Source organism: Alexandromys fortis, unplaced genomic scaffold (genome assembly GCF_014885135.2).
Source record: "Alexandromys fortis isolate MF-2015 unplaced genomic scaffold, M_Fortis_MF-2015_v1.1 scaffold_4, whole genome shotgun sequence".
NCBI classification, from domain to species: domain Eukaryota; kingdom Metazoa; phylum Chordata; class Mammalia; order Rodentia; family Cricetidae; genus Alexandromys; species Alexandromys fortis.
In genome coordinates this window covers 8,309,300-8,327,270 of record NW_026067944.1, presented here as the reverse complement: position 1 = coordinate 8,327,270, position 17,971 = coordinate 8,309,300, and the positions used below count along the sequence as shown (strand labels likewise).

The window sequence follows — 17,971 nt, the reverse complement described above, 5'->3', positions numbered from 1 at the left end:
ACAAAAAAAAAAAAAAAAAAAAAAAAACCTTAATTAATCTTTGTGACCTTTTCACGGAGAGTTTTATTCTGAGTCAAAATTTAGTGACTGGCACAGCTACTGGAGATCATGAAGGTGTGCCGCCCTCTGTCACGTCACACCAGAGGCTCCACAGTCTTGTTTCTCTCCCTCAAAACTGCAGCTGCACACACAATGACCGCCAGCCACGTAGGTAGAGCGCATAGACATTCTAAAATTTCTTGAATTAAAGAAATCGCACATCCCTTCCATTTCACAGTCGTTTAATTTACTCACTCAACCCAGACACATTAAAAGCGGTTGCATAGGGATGAGGTAAAATGTAACGACTTTCAGGTCTTTAAAGTCTTTGTTGTGCTTTTTCTCTCTCTGGAGACAGGTTCTTTACCTACATACCCTTCATCATCATGGAAAATTAAGCACACTATGGCGGAGAGAACAAAAGCAAAGTATCATCCCCTCCTCCCTCAACTGTCACCATGTCAGCCACGTTACCATCACGTGGTGACTTTATTTGACTTCATTCCTTTACCGCACCCTTCTCTGTGATAATGGCATGCTAGTCACTACCCCGAACTACATTGTAATTATAATAATATTTTATGGCTGCATGGTGCTTTTTATAGCATAAAAATACTACTTTGAATTATATCTTGTTCAAAAGCTCTTACAAATAAGAAATAATTAACCCTCTCAAGAACCCTGTGGGGAGTAGGCTGTAACAAACAATAGAGGCCCCATTTTCTATTGTACTAACTTATTCTCTTCCTAGTAAGACGGGAAAGGATAATGCAGTATTCCATATTATACCCGCAGTTTAGTGACTTCTCAGCAGCAAAGGACAGATTACAAAAAGGGAGGAAAAAAATTCCATTTTGAAATTAATCATTTTAATATTATAGGAGATGTGGTTGTATGTTTGTCAGGAAAATCACCTGTGCCAAGAGGAAAGGTTTATTTATTCTTTTCTGAAATAAATATCTCCTTGAAATTTCTCATCAGAATAACAATATGGGGTAGCTGTTAAACATTGGCACTATACCATACTAAACATACTAACCTAACTCAGGACCCTGAGTGCCTCCTTTCTTTGGACTAGAAGCCTGATAATATATGTTGTACAGATTCACAGTCATTCAGATTCCTACTCAAAACCCACTAGGAAAGCCATCTTCCTAAAAAAATCAAAACAACAAAAACAAACAAAAAGCAGAAGCCAGAACCAGGAAAAGAAATTCTGGCACTCTTGTTTAGGTATCTATTTTTAAAGGGTTTATTACTTTTTCTATTGTAGAATAGAGAAGGAGAAACTTTCTTCTTCATTCAGGGACTACACATAGCTCCAAGTATTTGTTTGTTTCACCTATGTAGACCCTGACAGTTCTGAAAGGATACTTCAGAACAAAGTGATATGGAAACATTTCCTTGCAAGGGCAATCCCCCAGAGAATTCTGCACAATTAGTGTACACACATGCTCTTTGCTCATGCAATTTCCATTATTTTAAGTTGATGTACCATCCCAAAGCCATTATTTAAAACAGTTACTGAAATTACCTTGTGTGCGTACTGGATCCGACATAGGACTTGGGTCACTGAGACCTTGAGGGTTGATTGCTCTGACCATGAACAAGTAGATTGTATTGGGCCTCAGTCCTCTCACAGTATAGAGAGTTGTCTTAACATGGTTGGCCACCGTTTGCCAGCTATTGCTCACCGACTGGCTGAAAATGGAACAGAAATGGGTTTAAAGACTAGTCATAAAACTATATCAAAATGGAGCTGAGTGTCAGTGACAAAGGTCAATGGCTGAAAATTAAACACACACACATACACAACACTGGAAGTGTCCAGCCCAGTAATGAAACATTTGGATGGATTCATTTTATTCAACCACAAAGCCAAGCCCACCTAACAGAGTGCCATGCACAACAAGATTAAACTCAGTCCAGAAGATGTGACAGCCCTTAGCTAAATGCACAGCAGCCCACTAAATGAATACCTGTAAAAGGAACAAAGGCCAAAATCACAACTTCAAGGTTATACAATAAATGTGGTCCTTGTAAATGTGTATGTATATACCTTGCAAAGAATTAACCTGCAGAAAGAATAAATGGGCTACAGAGTAATATATGCCAATACATTTTCCTGTAACAAGGTCTGTTTTCTTTTGCATCAATTCCGCATGCAATTTTATAATAGAGCCTTCTAAAACTACATATCTGTAAAAGAAGAAAGGAAGCATGTAATGAATATTTTTTCCCTTGGTTACATCTTTAATAAAATGTACATTACACAGTATTGTGATCTCTCATCTCTAAATGATGAAGTATCAGATTCTGTGTATGGACCCTTTTACAACTAGCTCCAATGGATGCCATTTTAGAACACTATGCCTAAGGTCAAACGCGATTATGATAAATTTAATTAAAAATGTTACTTTTATGTCCTTTTTAGCATCAAAAACATCCTTAAGCCTTAAACAAAAAATAATGAAAATTACAATTTGAAAATATGTATGTCATTAACTTTAAAATTGAACAGAAAAGCTTAACATAAAAAGGAATCATTTGTCCTGATTCTGAGAAAAGACTGTGGCTTTCTTTCAGACTGTGTAATGTCAAACAAAAGCATAGTGAAACAGAATGTAAAAATACAGCACGTACATTTTTTTCCATTTTTACTTTATCAAGTTTAGAATAAATAATATAATGCAGTGATTTATCAACAATACCTGTAGCCAGGACAACTCTTTCACAAAACACACTGAAATGTCTTTTCATTCAAAAACTAGAAGCACATGGAATTGATATCTTAACTTTGGTTTTCAGATTTCTTGCAGAAATAACCAATAGATTTATTCAAGAACACGATATAAAAAATATTGGAATTATTCTATATTTGTGATCTAATTACTAATATTCCCAAACCTAGTGTGACAATATATGCCACATAACATTAATAAGTACATATGTCTAGTTATGGTGTGTTCTGTTTAGGTCTAGTGTCCTATAATGATACATAGGGTTTAACTTAGCTTTAAAGAAAAATGAAATTCTGAAATCACCAGAAAAATGAATGGATCTGGAAAGTATATTATTAAGCAAGGTGGCTTAAACTGAGAAAAATACATGCAATTTCTCTCTCAAATATGGTACCTATTCTCTAATGTGTGGGATGTGTATACAAATATAAATATAAGTGTATATATATATACATATATGTGAAGAAACTTAAAATATTAGAAGGTATCTGGGAGAGTAAAAAGATAAAAGATAGAAAATATAGAGTATAGGCAAAAGGGGATGTGTTATTGCATGTATACACACAATGGTCAGGAAAAAAAGATGGAGCAATTATGTTACAAAATACCTCTTTATTTTAGAAATAAAAATAAGGAATGAATTTTTTTTGTTTTTTTGAGACAGGAAATGAAAATCTCATATCTATTTTTGAATAAAATAAAAAAAGTAAGTGGAAATTCTTCAAGAACTTGTCCTTAACATAAGGTATCAGAGCTGCTCAAGTGAAATTGAAGATTCAGTAACTAAGACAGAAGTCCAGTGGAGAAATGAAACAGGAATTGCCTCATACCTGAAAGCCTCAATGATATATGCACTTGCTGGAAGAACTCCAGGTGTACCTGGTTGCCAGGATAAGGTAACACTGTTCTTAGTAACATCAGTGACCTGTGGTTTGGATGGTGGCCCCGGCAGGTCATTTATATCATAATTTTTACTGATAGTTGCTCCAGATTCTGTAGAGGACAGACAGAGTAAATTTCGTTCCTGATTTTGTAAGCAGACTATAAAGCTCGAGAGAAGGGAACACTAAAGAAATTGACTTGACAGTGTGCACTTCGTCTTCATAAATCAGACAGTTATAAGCTATTAGTTGGTTTTCCAACATGCTAATAAATATAGTCTTCCTTTTCATGCACAATCAGTGTAATCACTTGCATTTCAGAAGAAATCAAGCAACAAGGTCATGAGTTACAAATGCATGGAGTTCCTCAGATGCCATGCCATGTTCCACCTAATGTTCGAATACAAAATTGACGTTGTGGGAAGTAGAAAAAGACAAGATCTTCTGAGTAAATTGTGAGCATGGGGACCATGGGAGAGGGTTGAAGGGGAAGGGAGAGAAAGGGGGGAGCAGAGAAAAATGTATAGCTCAATAAAATCAATCAATAATAAAAGACATTGAATGTGACAAGTTAGATTTACATCCAATGCATATAAAATCTAGATCCAGCATTACATTGCGATTTAAATCTGACTCTCATTAGGAACTCACCTGTTACATCCAGCACGGCACTCCAGGAAGTCTCTCCACTTGAACTTGTAGCCACACAAGTATAAGTGCCAGTATCAGAAATCTAGACACGGAAAGAAAGAATTCAATTGTGATCAACTTGTAATCACTCAGTCTTGATCAGGCATGAGAGTCAAACACGTGTATGTACAAGAATTTTGTTGTGTGTGTGTGTGCTCACGCGCGCATGCATGTGTTTGGCATTAAAACAACCTTTTGTAACAACATTGATTAAGTATTTTTCAAAATGATATTTATGAAACTAAATATAATTTGTCTGATAAAGTTCATTAAGTTTCCCTGCCTCCACTGTAATATGTGCCTTTTAACTTCATGTTCTTTGGGATTTTTTGTATCAGTGCCAGATATTAATAAGCCAACTTAGAATTCATGAAGAATTCTAGATGAATGCAATCCTTCGTAAATGCAATGCTGGCTTTTCTATTTCATAGAAAACATATTTTAATAGATAAAAGCATCTAGTACTAAATAGATAATGAGACATCCACACCTCTAAGAAGCCTATCTTTTGTAGTAATATAGTATCTTCTTTCATTTAAAGAATGCATTCTCTACTTATAAGGAAATGCCATAAATGTAATACCCAATATCAAAGTGGTATAATCTCAAAACAAAAAAAAAAATAAAGGGAAAATTTTCATGGAGCCTTGCCATTTTGAAATAAATATAATCAGAAAACAGAATCAAATGCTGAGTAAAACATCCCAATTCACTGATGATTTAAAATGTCTTTGTTTCTTATTGAAGAATGGCCAAGGACTTTTAGAATTATTGAAAGCATGATCAAAAACTGTCTTTTACAAAAGTAAAAATAAGAAAAAGAGAGAAAAGAAAATCTTATCAAAAGAATTCCTGAAGATCAATAAAACATAAAACTCAACGATCCTCCTGGTGTTTGGGGTCTGGGAGCTTGCGGTGCCAACATTTACTGTCAATAGGTTGGTGGAGTAGGGAAAATAGATGCGAGCAAAAGACAAAGGACAGTTTAAAGCAGGCCAAAGATGCAGAATTTAAGTTCCATGATGAACATGAGTCTGTTTATGATATGTAGTAGATTACAGAATATCACACCTTCAGGTTTAAAATTATTCTAAAACTCTAAGAGTCATTGATTCTCAGATAAATCATTAGTATATGAAGTTACTGTCACGTTATCATTTTAATTGATTTTAATGCCATTATGTATTTAACTGTCATTTGAAAATGTTCTAGCTTGTCACTCTTTTCTATATGATTTCTGTAAAATTGTCTTCTATCTTGCAGGGATGATGGGAGTAGCCATCGTAGAATAATCCATTCTTTCAAATGTGGCTGCAAGTGCATTATAGTCATTAGGAATCTTTGCATTTAAGAAGCATCACTCACAAGCTAAATATAATGAGCTGAAGTTGGATTTTAATGGGATGTTCATTTGAATATGGACTGTGAACGTGTAAAAAAATTTGCATTTTATTATAGCTGTTGAACTAAATTGTAGCACTTGTTATTCTGTGTAAAAAGAAGAGTAGGTAGGTAATGTATCTTAACTGCATCCCCTTGTCATTGTGTGGAGATACGAGCCTGACATTAGCTGTGGTAGGTAGGTTTTAATGAGTATTGGAATATTCAACTTCTCAAAAGATACAGATTCAGATACCAATTAGCCGGACTAGGAGAACTTAGCATCCATCATGCTATTTTGTTCTCTTGCCTTATGCATTGAAAAAAGAAATCATGAGACACAAAGGATCTGACCTATAGGAAACCTCTCGACGACACCAATGAAGTGGTAAAGCCTGTCTTAATCCTCCTTTAACAGCATCCATTGTACAGAAAAAGAACAATGTGCTCAATTTGGCACCGATCAAAGCCCAAATAGCTTTGGAACCTCACTTTTGTGTTGCTATGATCACCATCACCGTGTTCTTTCTTTGTGCTTTAGATAGGACGTTTTCTGATCAAGAGTGCTTCACTTTCTTTCTCTCCTTATCCTTGCATCCTTGACCAGTTTCTTTTAGCAGAAATGAATATGTTAGCGCACTCTGTCACCCCTTTTCTCCTTGGACAGTTAGCTACAAACAAGCCTCCTGGGGATGACTTCTCAGAGACACTATTCAAAGACCTGTGCAAGGAGTCAAAGCTTGCTTGACATCATCAAGCCTCTACCTTTAATTACTTCTCTCTAACATTCCTAGGGATCTTGACTATCCATGCACATGCGTCCTTTAATGCAGCAGGACAGTAAAAAAGCATTAACCTTCATGGCCCAAGTCTGCCTTTATCTCAGAATGAGGTTAAAATGTTTATGCAAGGAGAGCTGTTATGAATTTCTTAATAACTTCAATTTTGTTCAAAGAAAGCTAGCTAATTCAGGAAGAATTTTTAAAACTCATATTAAAAAGAGCCCATGTTAATTTACTTTCTGTTCACAGAGCTTGGCAGTATTTTTTACCTACACAGTTACAGACACCTAATCATAAATAAATGTGTCAAAAACATACATTGGAGAAACGACAGTCTTTTCAAAATTAGGGAAATCATTGCGGTAAGCAAAATAAGCCAGACTCAGACAATTCCTCCATGTTTTCTTTCATATGTGCAGCCTAGATTTAAATTTGTCTATGTATGTGTGTATGTGTGGGGCAGGGTAAAGAGATTTTTAAGGAAGGAATAATTAATTTTTTAAATAAAGTTAAGATCATACTTACATGTACTAAAGTTTATAAGTTTTGCAAATATATGTATGGTATATTGATCAATTACCATATATATGTTTAATTGTAAATATATTGCATCCTAAGAAAGGAATCATCTTCACTGGAAAATACACATCAAAGCGTTTTAACTTTAGCCGTGGCTTCTGAACATGAATTTTCAAGATTCAGCAAATTTGTATATTCTTCATTTTATCTACTTATTTATCTATTATCTATCTTTCTATCTATCTATCTATCTATGTATGTATCTATCTATCTATCATCTACCTATCTATCTACCTACCTATCCATCTATCATTTATATATATCTATATACAATCTATTTATCATTTACCCATCTATTATCTATTTGTGTATCTATGTATTTATCTATCTATGAATGTATGCATGCATGTACGTATGTATGTTTATCTATCTATCATCTGTTTATCATATATTTATCTATATCCATTTATTAGCTATCTGTCTATAATCTATGAATCGATGTATGTATCTATCATCTATCTATTTGATGTATATGATATAGGTGTGTCAAGGCTTTTGTTGGAAGATGACAGGAAGCTTGAAGCTTCAGTTCTCTCCCCTTTATCTACGTGGGTCTCAGTGATTGAACTCAGATCATCAGGCATGGTGGCAGGTGTTTTCACCCACAGAGTCATCTTGCCTGATGACTCTATATTTTTTGTTTATTTGTTAAATTACTTTCCTTTGTCTTGGTTTTCCGTTTCTGCCCAAGTGTCACATTTTACTAATCATTCTTCCACTAAATAATTACCAATATTTTTATATAGTATCTCATTTCCTATCTCACTTCTGGCTTCCATCCACCCAGGCCTGTGATTATTTTAAAATATTGCTCTGCTACCATGTCTGATAACTCTGGTTGCGTGGGTGACTTTATCATACATAGCTGAGTGATTGAGCTGTGCTGTGAGCAGACTGGCAACCCTTATAGTAAAAACCTCCAGGTTTTCACTTCACTAATGTGGAGATGATACCTTGAGAGTGGTTTCTGATCAGTAACATACTTGAAGGAGGTTTCAGCTACTCTATCTGAGATTTAATGCCATGAAACTGAAATGCCCACTTTCCTCGGCAGCTTTCAAGTGGACTATCCTCATAGTCATATAAGCACACATATTAGGAAAACCCAGGTAGAAAAAAACTAGAGGCTATCACCAGACAATGCTCAAAAGAAGGTGGATAGTTAATTTATCCATCCCAAGAAACTTGAGGTAACCAACAATCATACCACAGTGTTTGGAAGTAAATCTATCTTCCCTTGATTTTCTGGCAAGCCCCTAACCCTAACGGGCAGGTAATCACAGCACTGCAACACGTGTTAGTCCTAGCTAAATCATGCCATTGTTTTAATTTAATTTTTTAACAGAAATTGTGAGAAAATAACTGTGTCTTGCTTTAAACCACAGTTTTTCCTAAAATGTTATTAAAATTAGAAGAAAATTAATACAACATTCGGAATCGCAAGCTATGTTCAGTCATCTTTGATGTAAATCCAACTTGTCTCATTTTGAGCCACGGTCATTGTCTTTCATGTACATTCAGATAAAATACCTGTGACTTTTTCTCATCTATAGGCATAAATAGGAAATTTGTAGCAACCTAAATAAAAACTAAGGACTTTGTTCAACTATCCAAACATGCCTTATATGAACACAGTCTCATTCTTTTATTCTTTTCATGAAATCATTTGTTGAGCCAGTTTACCCACATAAACTCACAGTCTTTCTTGATTTTGAGAGTAAATTTAGCAGCATCTCTTATTGTCAAATGATTTCAGCTCTCTGCTACTCTCCAAATTTTCTGTAAAAGGTTTGTAGTCCCACTATTGGGAAGAAAGCTGAGTCGGGGCTTGCTTTGTAGGCATGAATATGGGAGTTGGGTCCCGAAACCCACTTAAAAACCTAGGAATGGTGCTGTATGTGTGAGAGCCCAACACTGAGAATATCAAGAATAGTGGGGTTCTGGGCTCTGTTCTCAGTGAACTCAAGTACCAAGGGAAACCCTGACTATTCTCCACACTCCCTGTTCAAGGAATGCCCTGGTGAAAGTATTTTGAAGAAGGAATGAGGTTGTCCTTTAATTTCTAAATGCACAAATGAACATATGCATGTATTCAAACATACATACAGAACAAAAAATTAAAGTAATATATAAGAACTTTAATTTCACTGAGGACGTGCATATAGACGAACAAGGGAAACTGATGAAAGGACAATGATAGCCTTCTTCATAATTTAAATTAACCATAGTTAAGACAAGAAATAACAAGACCTATCATAAAAAGTACAGTGATCATGCTGAGGTGTCAGAATTGGTTTTAGTACACTGTATGCGTCTTTAGAGCAAGGCTGTTGATAAGATGAAGGGACAATAACAAGCCGAATCCTACATACCCGTAAATTCTTAATTTGCAGTGTTCCTTGTTCCTGGATCGTTGCTCTTGGATCTCTACCCAGAAAGGTGAAGCCCTCCTTTAGCCAGCTAATGACAGGAAGAGGGTCTCCAGTGGCTTTACATTTCAGTAAAGCTGTCCCATCTACTGCAAGTGTTTGGTTTATTGGTCCTTGCAGGATTATGGGTGGAGGTCTATCTGTCAAAACTAAAAGGTAAACATATATTCAGGAAATTTAGACTTCTATGACACTCGGTAGTCATGATATATTGACATTGAATGGTAATAGTAAACACCTAAAGCATTTTACAATTATTTATAATGTACATAGTCTTTTCAATATCTATATTTTCCACCCATATACAGTGAACATATATATATATATATTGCATAAAGATCATACTATTGTCTTAACTTACTGTGCATTCATTATAATTAAAATGATTTGAGGATAAATTTTGACATTTTAGGAAGATTAAATTGTATTGAAGAGCTTAGTCACAATGAAATTAAAGTAAAAATATAGGTAGGTTCTAGCTGTTAATCGTAAATTGTTCATTTATTGTTCATAGACACACTTTTTAAAAACTATGTGACATATTGCATGTAAGGCTAATCATTTTGCTTTTCATTATAAATACATGTGTATTATATAGATGAGTATTCATAGCAGCTGATGAATGCTATATTTACATAGACTGATGTGTTTTGTGCATGATAAAACATTAAAACTTAAATAATTTATACACAAAGTCATGCCATTCGGTCTTTAAACTATAGTCATGTCATTTGAATGAGTTCATTGAGTAGATACATACAGATAATAAGAAGAAACTAGTCAGCAATTTGTATGGCATGACTAAATTCACACAATTAGTATTTACATTCAGCATAATGTCACAGAGTTATAGCACAGAGTGTTTCCTTGTTTGTGGAACATCATCCTATAATAGAATATTTATTGTTTTAAGAAATATTTCAAATGATATAGAAGTTTTAATGTCTGACATGGAAGAAAAACAAAATTCTTTGAATATTATGTTTATTTAAGAATTCACCAGATTATCATAAAATCAGTATGATATGCTCAATTAAAAATAATAACTTTTAGAAACGAAATATCTATAGTAGGATAGACAACACATATTTTTGTTTGTTATAAGTTTGTATACTTTCTTTTTCTATAACCATGCATGATTATCTAGATGGATACATATATATATATGCAATGTATGAACAAGCACACAGTGTATCTTATTGAAATCATATTAAATGCATAATATATGCAAATACTTGATAAGGACCAAACAGTTGTAATTGAACTGAAATCAGGTCATAGGTCCCTACATGTAAGAATGCTCTGACTTCTGAGCAACAGGTACCTATGATTCCAATTACTTAAAACCTACAAGAAACCAGACCACAATGATTTACTTGTAACAAATCCAAATTACAACTTCTTGTTTTATCTGTTTTTCTTATATTTAGGAGTAAATAAAATAATTTAATTGAATAAGGATGCATAGCATTATAGTAATTGTAGCAGATCTGAAAATAACTGGACAAATGGAAGCTTAATGGAAAGGCTTACAGGTTTTCAAGTTAAATTCATGTCATAAAACATTATAAATAATTATATAATCAAGGGAGAAAATGTGTCTTCATTACCCAAGTAAAATGTGTTTATCAAATTTTAAATGCTGTGGCCTATCTGCTCCAGGTTAAATCGCGATGTCGAATTCACAGTAATTTCTTATAACCTGCTTTTATTGTCCTATTTCTGACATCATCAGACACAACTAAAGGTCAACTAATTAGAATCCCCCTCTTTGTTGCACTACCTAAATAAGTAGCTCATTGCCTTTTGAATGACTCCAATCAATAAGGTAATTGAAAATCTCCCAGCTAGAAGGAATTTCAGTGGCAGGGATGTTATGTCTGGAAGATGACCACAGCTTTCCATGACACCCAAGTCAAAGGTTAAATGAACATTTAGGATTTTCACTGACCTGTGAAGAACTCTGTGGTCTTCTTTAACTACACATTATAAATCCTTAGTAAAACATTCAGATAAGGCCACAGTGTGACATTTATTGTCAACATAAAGTGGAAAATGTATTTTCTTTCTATGGGCTTTTTACGTGCTGTTGGCTTTACCCATAGAGTGGTCATTACAATTTTTTTTTTTAATTTGGAGTAAAAACATTGGAGACTCAAAGAAGTGAACTTACTTCAAATTAATGATATGTAAGGATAAAAATATATTTTATATATTTAAAACATGAATATATTAAATACATTGGTCCAAATGTCTTATTTTTCAAACATATGTCTAGACTTTTTTGTGGTAGAAAACATGAGGTACATGTTCTGTACATGTACAGCCTACAGCCTCAGCCTTTCTCTAGACAGTGTCTGTCTGTACTGCCCAGCCATGCATCATTCTGGCACAGACTAAACTGAGCCTTGCCATAGATAGATATTAAAAGATATTGTCTTTCTATTAATTTTAAATGGCTTTTTAATCTGCATGTGTATTTGAAGTATAGGAAAGCACAATGACTTTCACAAGAATAACAGAAAGAAAATCTGGGAGTATGCAGTTCAAGAACCCTGTATCTCAGAAACTACCCTGAAGAAGGATAAAAAGCCAAAAGTAAGGCAAAAACTAACAAAAATAAAACAAAAAAAATGAATAACTTTTAATTTAAGACATCTATGATCGGGAAAAATTCATGTTCACAGCTGTCACATTATCTAAATCTCCCTAGCTGTCAAGTGCAATAAATAAACTATTGGTGAAAAACTCAGACCCTTTTCAACTTTTAGTAGAAATTAAAATTCAAAGTACAAATGTGAAAGTAAAAAAATAATAATTTTAGCATTCATCACTACTTCAGAATGTTTTTAATTAATTTAATTTAGTGAGTGTATAATTAAACTTGGAAGAATATCATAATATGATTAGCTAACTAAAATCTCATGTCTGTTTACTGATAAAATTTAAAGATGATATTTCCTATACTTTAGTAAAATAAAAGTATTAATAGCTATTAGAAGCAGTCATGCCAGGAAAACATTCAATTAAAACATACAGATGAGATTTGTAACCACAATGAGTCACATTACTTGTTTAAAATAATGCACCACTGCAAATTTTAATGGTCTAAATAGCTGTCTTTGAGATTCTCTTTTTTGTGGGGGATGGGTGGTATAAAATCAGAGAGAATTAAAAACTATTAACAATTATTACTTTACTTACGTAAACGATATATACTTACTAAGGCAAAGATATTCTGTAGACACCTATACAAATGATTCAACCACTCAAAAGTCTCCAAGCCTGATGTGTATAACTAAATATAAACATACTCATGAGAAAACTCGTGATAAATCTCACCATCGGTAACCTCCAACTGCGCTTTAGCTAAGATGCTTCCTGCCACTGTTAAGGCTTGACAGATGTAGTACCCCGCATCTGAACGCTGGATGTTGGTGATGGTGAGGTCTCCAGAGGGGGACACTGAACTCCGGCTAGTGGGTTGCTGAGGTTGGTTTGGGAAAAGCAGGTTCTGTGGGAAGAAAAAAAAAATAAGACAAAACAAAACACAAACTCTTCAGTGCTTCTCTCTCCACAAGGAAAGTCACATTAACAACAACTACAACCACTGTTGGCATATGGTTGGAAAAATAAAACTTAGAGACTTAAAAACACATAGTATTGAAATGATTGTGTGTACCACAGTCAGTTTGACTGGGAAAGATTTTCCTAGTCATAGCTTGTGAGCTATAAAGTCAGCATGATGTAGCTAGAGGAACAATCGTCTGTGCTTCTTAAAATTCAGTACTTTTTTTAAATTTAAATTTGGATTTGGACCTCATTCTTACAGTTTTATAGCCCACAGAAATACTATTCTGATGCCCGACTTTCAAGGCACCGTAAGGATGTGATAAGTAGGGAGGTAGTTTATAAGCTGGACAGTGACAAGCAATGCCAAATACCATTGTTGTTGACCAATTTGAATATGTCAGCACACAGATCTGAAAGATATTGACCATATCAGGGTCATTAACATAACTATATATCAACTATTTACACCCTAATGTTTCCTAGTTAAATATTTCATCTTTGCAATCTAGTGCTCATAATTAAAATAAACAGACGAAATACTATTCTGATGCCCGACTTTCAAGGCACCGTAAGGATGTTGACTGTAATGATAAGTAGGGAGGTAGTTTATAAGCTGGACAGTGACAAGCAATGCCAAATACCATTGTTGTTGACCAATTTGAATATGTCAGGACAAGTGCTAAGCAGTCTATAGTGCACACTGATTGAGGGTGGCTTCTATCTGTGATAAGTTTTCCACTGTAAGCCATAGTAGATTCCAAAAGAACTATGAAAAAAAGAGACAATTTAAGCAAGGTGAAGTAACTTGTGTAAAATAATAGAGACTATGGCATGGCTCTGAAAGTGCCATATGAGTCCCCTGTGACCTTCACAGTGTCACTTCCTTCTAAAAACTGTTTGCTGCCCTCTCCATTAAAGCCTGACACACACCTCGGACTGCTCAAACACGAGAACTCAAGGTTCTTCCAGGAGAATAGGATCATTAATTTGGATGACCTATGATGCTTTACTGTTGTTCAATTAAGAAAAACATGTGGCTACAATAAATCATACCGAGGTATGTTTCTAGCTCCATTATAAATAACAGCATACCAATTTTTATGTTGTATTTACTTACAAAAAAAGAACATTAGAACCCTCTGGGATCTGTTTGCAATATAGTAATTAATTTTCCAGGTTTGTAATTAAACAATTTCAATAAGTTGAAATTTGAAGGTAATAACATTCAATTAAAGGCACAAGACACATTTTCACCTTAAAATATTTTTACCCTTGAAGTAATGCCAGTGGAAGAGGATAAAATGGGGTATTAACACTTTTCAATTACGCTAAATGACTTTAATCCAGCAAATGATGTCCTACTTTAATTAGAAGCTCTTCTCTTTATTGCGACATGATGGATGTCCACTTTATTAGATTCAAGTGTGACACTATAAGCCCACTTTACATAAACATTACCATGCTATTAAATGCTGTCTAAAAGGAGCAATGTTTGCCAGCATATCAGCAATATGATTTAAAAATGCTGTTGCCCTCTTCTCAAAGTTATTTTACTACACAACGCTAGGTGTTTTCATATTCTTGAAAGATAATTTGAGAACAAACTAAATCTCCTGTGGAACCAAATATAATACAGATATAAGCCATCGCCAAGAGAAGGGCCTAAAATTTAAGGGCAATTGAAAATGCTACAATGTGCACTTTTCAACGATTAGCCATTAGAATACTAATTTACATTGCACTAATCCATCAGAGGGCCTAATTGTCCCAGGATCTCTTCCTCTTCAGTGTAATATCATTCTACCTTCTAAATGACTTGTTGACATGGAAAGTGGCATTTGATTGAGTTGAATCTATCATCTGTATTCCCAGGTTGTATGACACAGGCAAAAGTAATGGATTACAAGTCAAGCCCAGGAACTCTGCAGAGCCCTGGAAGTGTTTGAGAATCTTATTAATACTAATTGGCATTATCAGCACATATTGAAGAATATGGACCATTAAGTCTAGGCTCGTAGCTCTTTCGACTGATGGATAGGGACAGATCACTATAAAAATTGAATACCGGAAGCAGGAAGATATTTTGATATGTCTCAATTCACTGAATTTTGATAATGTCAATTAATTGAATGGAAATTTACAGCTTGTTCAAATATTTCATCATTATCCTTATTCACTTATTCTCTTTTTTCACTCCCATTGCAGATATATTAGTGAAAGAAATAAAATTATATCTAATATTATAAACAAATCATCATACCTAATGAGAAATTTTATGTAAGATTATTAACAATATCTCTAGAATTAAATTTCACTTTGTCAAACAATACAGACGGAATACTTAAATTCTCTTGACAATTACTTTTCAAAGTCACTGATGATTGTGTTAAATACTCTCTGTTGATTGGACCAGATTACCAGCGTACATTTTGACTTGTGTTAGAGCTATATTAGGGAGATTTGTAGGTGTATGAAATTATTTTAACTTATATCTTTAATTAGGAAAAGGGCATGTTTCTTTTAACATGCTTTATAATTCAATCTGCAGTAAACTTTTTTTTTATTTCAGAGTTACTGAACTAAAATAAAAATTAAACTAAAATTAACTCCTGAGGAGAAATTCATCCCGTGCAGTTTTCAGAAAGCATGTCACTATCAACTGTGGACGTTTAGAGAGATTTCATTACCCCCTCCCCCAACTTCTTTCAGAAGTTGGAGTGGCAAGTGAACATGCTGAGAAAAAGCACTGAGTGCTTCTTTTTGAGAAGTATGTGCCTTGTTGAGTTATTTATAGCACCGTCAGAATGAACACACAGCTCATTTCAAAAGGAATGTGCAGACAAGTTCTCAGGCTAAGTTCCTTATTTTCTCATCTACATCAAGATGAAAATTTGTATTCCCTCAATCAAAAAGCTAAACCCTTCTTTATAGTCGATCCAAATTTTACTTAAGACGAATAATGTACCCTGCTGAGTTTTCCGAAAGACAGTGATAGATGTTTTTGCTCAGAAGGATCACAGCAAAGACAAGATAACTGTTTCCCATATAAAATGTGTTGTTTCCTGTGCATAAGGGAAAAAAGGAAGAAAAGAGTTCTTCCACCTTTAAATGGAAGTGTGCTGAAGTCTATAATCTTTTTATATTGCCCAAACATGGGGAGGGGGTTGAAAGTAGATTCAGTGACAATTAATATTGAATTTTCAAGAAGCCATTTCATTTCTTATGAGCCAAGGACTGTTCTAGGCCCTTCGTATGCAATACAATTAATCATAACATGCAACTGAATGCAACAAGGCAACATGACCTTTGCCATCAGAAATTTTAAATAGGTTGGGGCTCAAACTATTTTATTTCTCTTTTTTCTTATAGACAGTGTTTAAAAACTAACACTGGCAAATAAAGAGTGTTCTGTTGGATCACTTGACATCCAGTTATTTCAGAAGCATTTCTTTCTTAGAAACAAAATCCAGTGAGGCATTGATAGCAGAGGAGATGAGGCAAGCTCTGAGGGTCTTTGAGAGGCGAGGTCCAGAGATATCACAAAAGCAGTTAAGCCCCCACTCACCTGGCTGCCTTCTTTCTGCCAAAAAACAGCTGGCTGTGGGTTTCCTTTCGTTTCACAGGGGAATGTCACTGTCCGGCCCTGTGCAACAATCTGATCTCTTGGCCTAACCACAAACTGTGGAGGAGCTAGAATTTGAAAGGAAAGAAAGTGTAAATATCAACCTTCAACAACAATGAAAAAGATATCAAAGAGAAAAATCAGGTCCTCCGTGAGTAACTCAGAGACAAAGCAGGGTTCCGTGTCTTTACTTACTTTCGTGGATTTCTATCAACACAAGGAAAAGAAAGAACACACTCTAAAACGTGAGGAAATAAGCAAGGTTATTAGCACACATACTCTAAACACTATGCATTATCCTCCTATGTCATAAACACTTGCTTAGAAAAATAGTCTCCTCATGTTTCTAACATTCTCAAGAAAAAAATGTACTTTTCAGTTTAGATCTGTATTGTGAATGGATCAAGACGAAAAAGGGTCAGCATCTTAAACAACTATCTCCTTCCTCAAAAGTCAAAGTATCAGCACACAGAAATTTATAATGTTTAGGGGATATTTCTGAGACATAGAAATAACTAGAAGGTCTAAAATGTGATCCAGATTCTCATCAAGCACTTGAACAATCAAGGCTTGGCAGGGAGCACTGAGATACTTGAGAGATGGGGATTACATACAAAGGTAACTAGTAATGTAAACATGTGCACTGAAACAGTTGGTTTTGTTTTTGTTGTTTTTGATTAACCTTAGTTCAGTAAGCAGTAGTCAGGCAAAGGTATGTTCTCCTACTGGGCACTATAAAGTTAGAGATGAAAAGCTCAAGGAGTTCATAGCCTTGAGAACCAAATATCAATGAAATTTGATGACACAAACAAAGCACACCTAACAATGATGAAGAATGTGATGAATACATAGGGGGCTTCTCAGAGCACCTTAGAAGAACACATCAATTTATATTGCATATAGCAAATGTAACAAGACACGAGAGTGTAATCTCCTATATTACAGCATTTTTGAAAAAAAATCTTTGAATAGAAAATGAGCATTATAAGAATATTGATCCCAATTTTGTCCCCGGCAATTTTATCTACTTCCCTTAGCCAAGAGGATAACTATATGTTTTTTCTTGGGTTCACCTTCTTCTTTAGCTTCGTTAGGTTCACCAGGTATACACTCCGTGACCTTTATTTATGGCTAGAAGCCAATTATGAGTGAATACATCCCATGTTCATCTTTTTGGGTCTGGGTTACCTCGCTCAGGATAGTGTTTTCTATTTCCATCCATTTGCATGCAAAATTCGAGAAGTCATTGTTTTTT

General features: G+C 34.6%; 1 protein-coding gene across 12 annotated transcripts in view; it reads right to left on the bottom strand.

Moving 5' to 3' along the window:
- Robo2 (roundabout guidance receptor 2) overlaps positions 1-17,971 on the bottom strand; it is a 651,725-nt gene that overhangs the window by 78,707 nt on the left and 555,047 nt on the right. For all 12 annotated transcript variants that reach the window (XM_050148878.1, XM_050148871.1, XM_050148873.1 and 9 more), the window contains 6 exons: positions 16,660-16,784; positions 12,864-13,035; positions 9,465-9,670; positions 4,313-4,394; positions 3,611-3,773; positions 1,574-1,740 (listed from right to left, as the gene is read on the bottom strand). In XM_050148878.1, the coding sequence (XP_050004835.1) occupies positions 1,574-1,740; positions 3,611-3,773; positions 4,313-4,394; positions 9,465-9,670; positions 12,864-13,035; positions 16,660-16,784 (915 nt within the window). The remainder of the gene's footprint in view (positions 1-1,573; positions 1,741-3,610; positions 3,774-4,312; positions 4,395-9,464; positions 9,671-12,863; positions 13,036-16,659; positions 16,785-17,971) is intronic.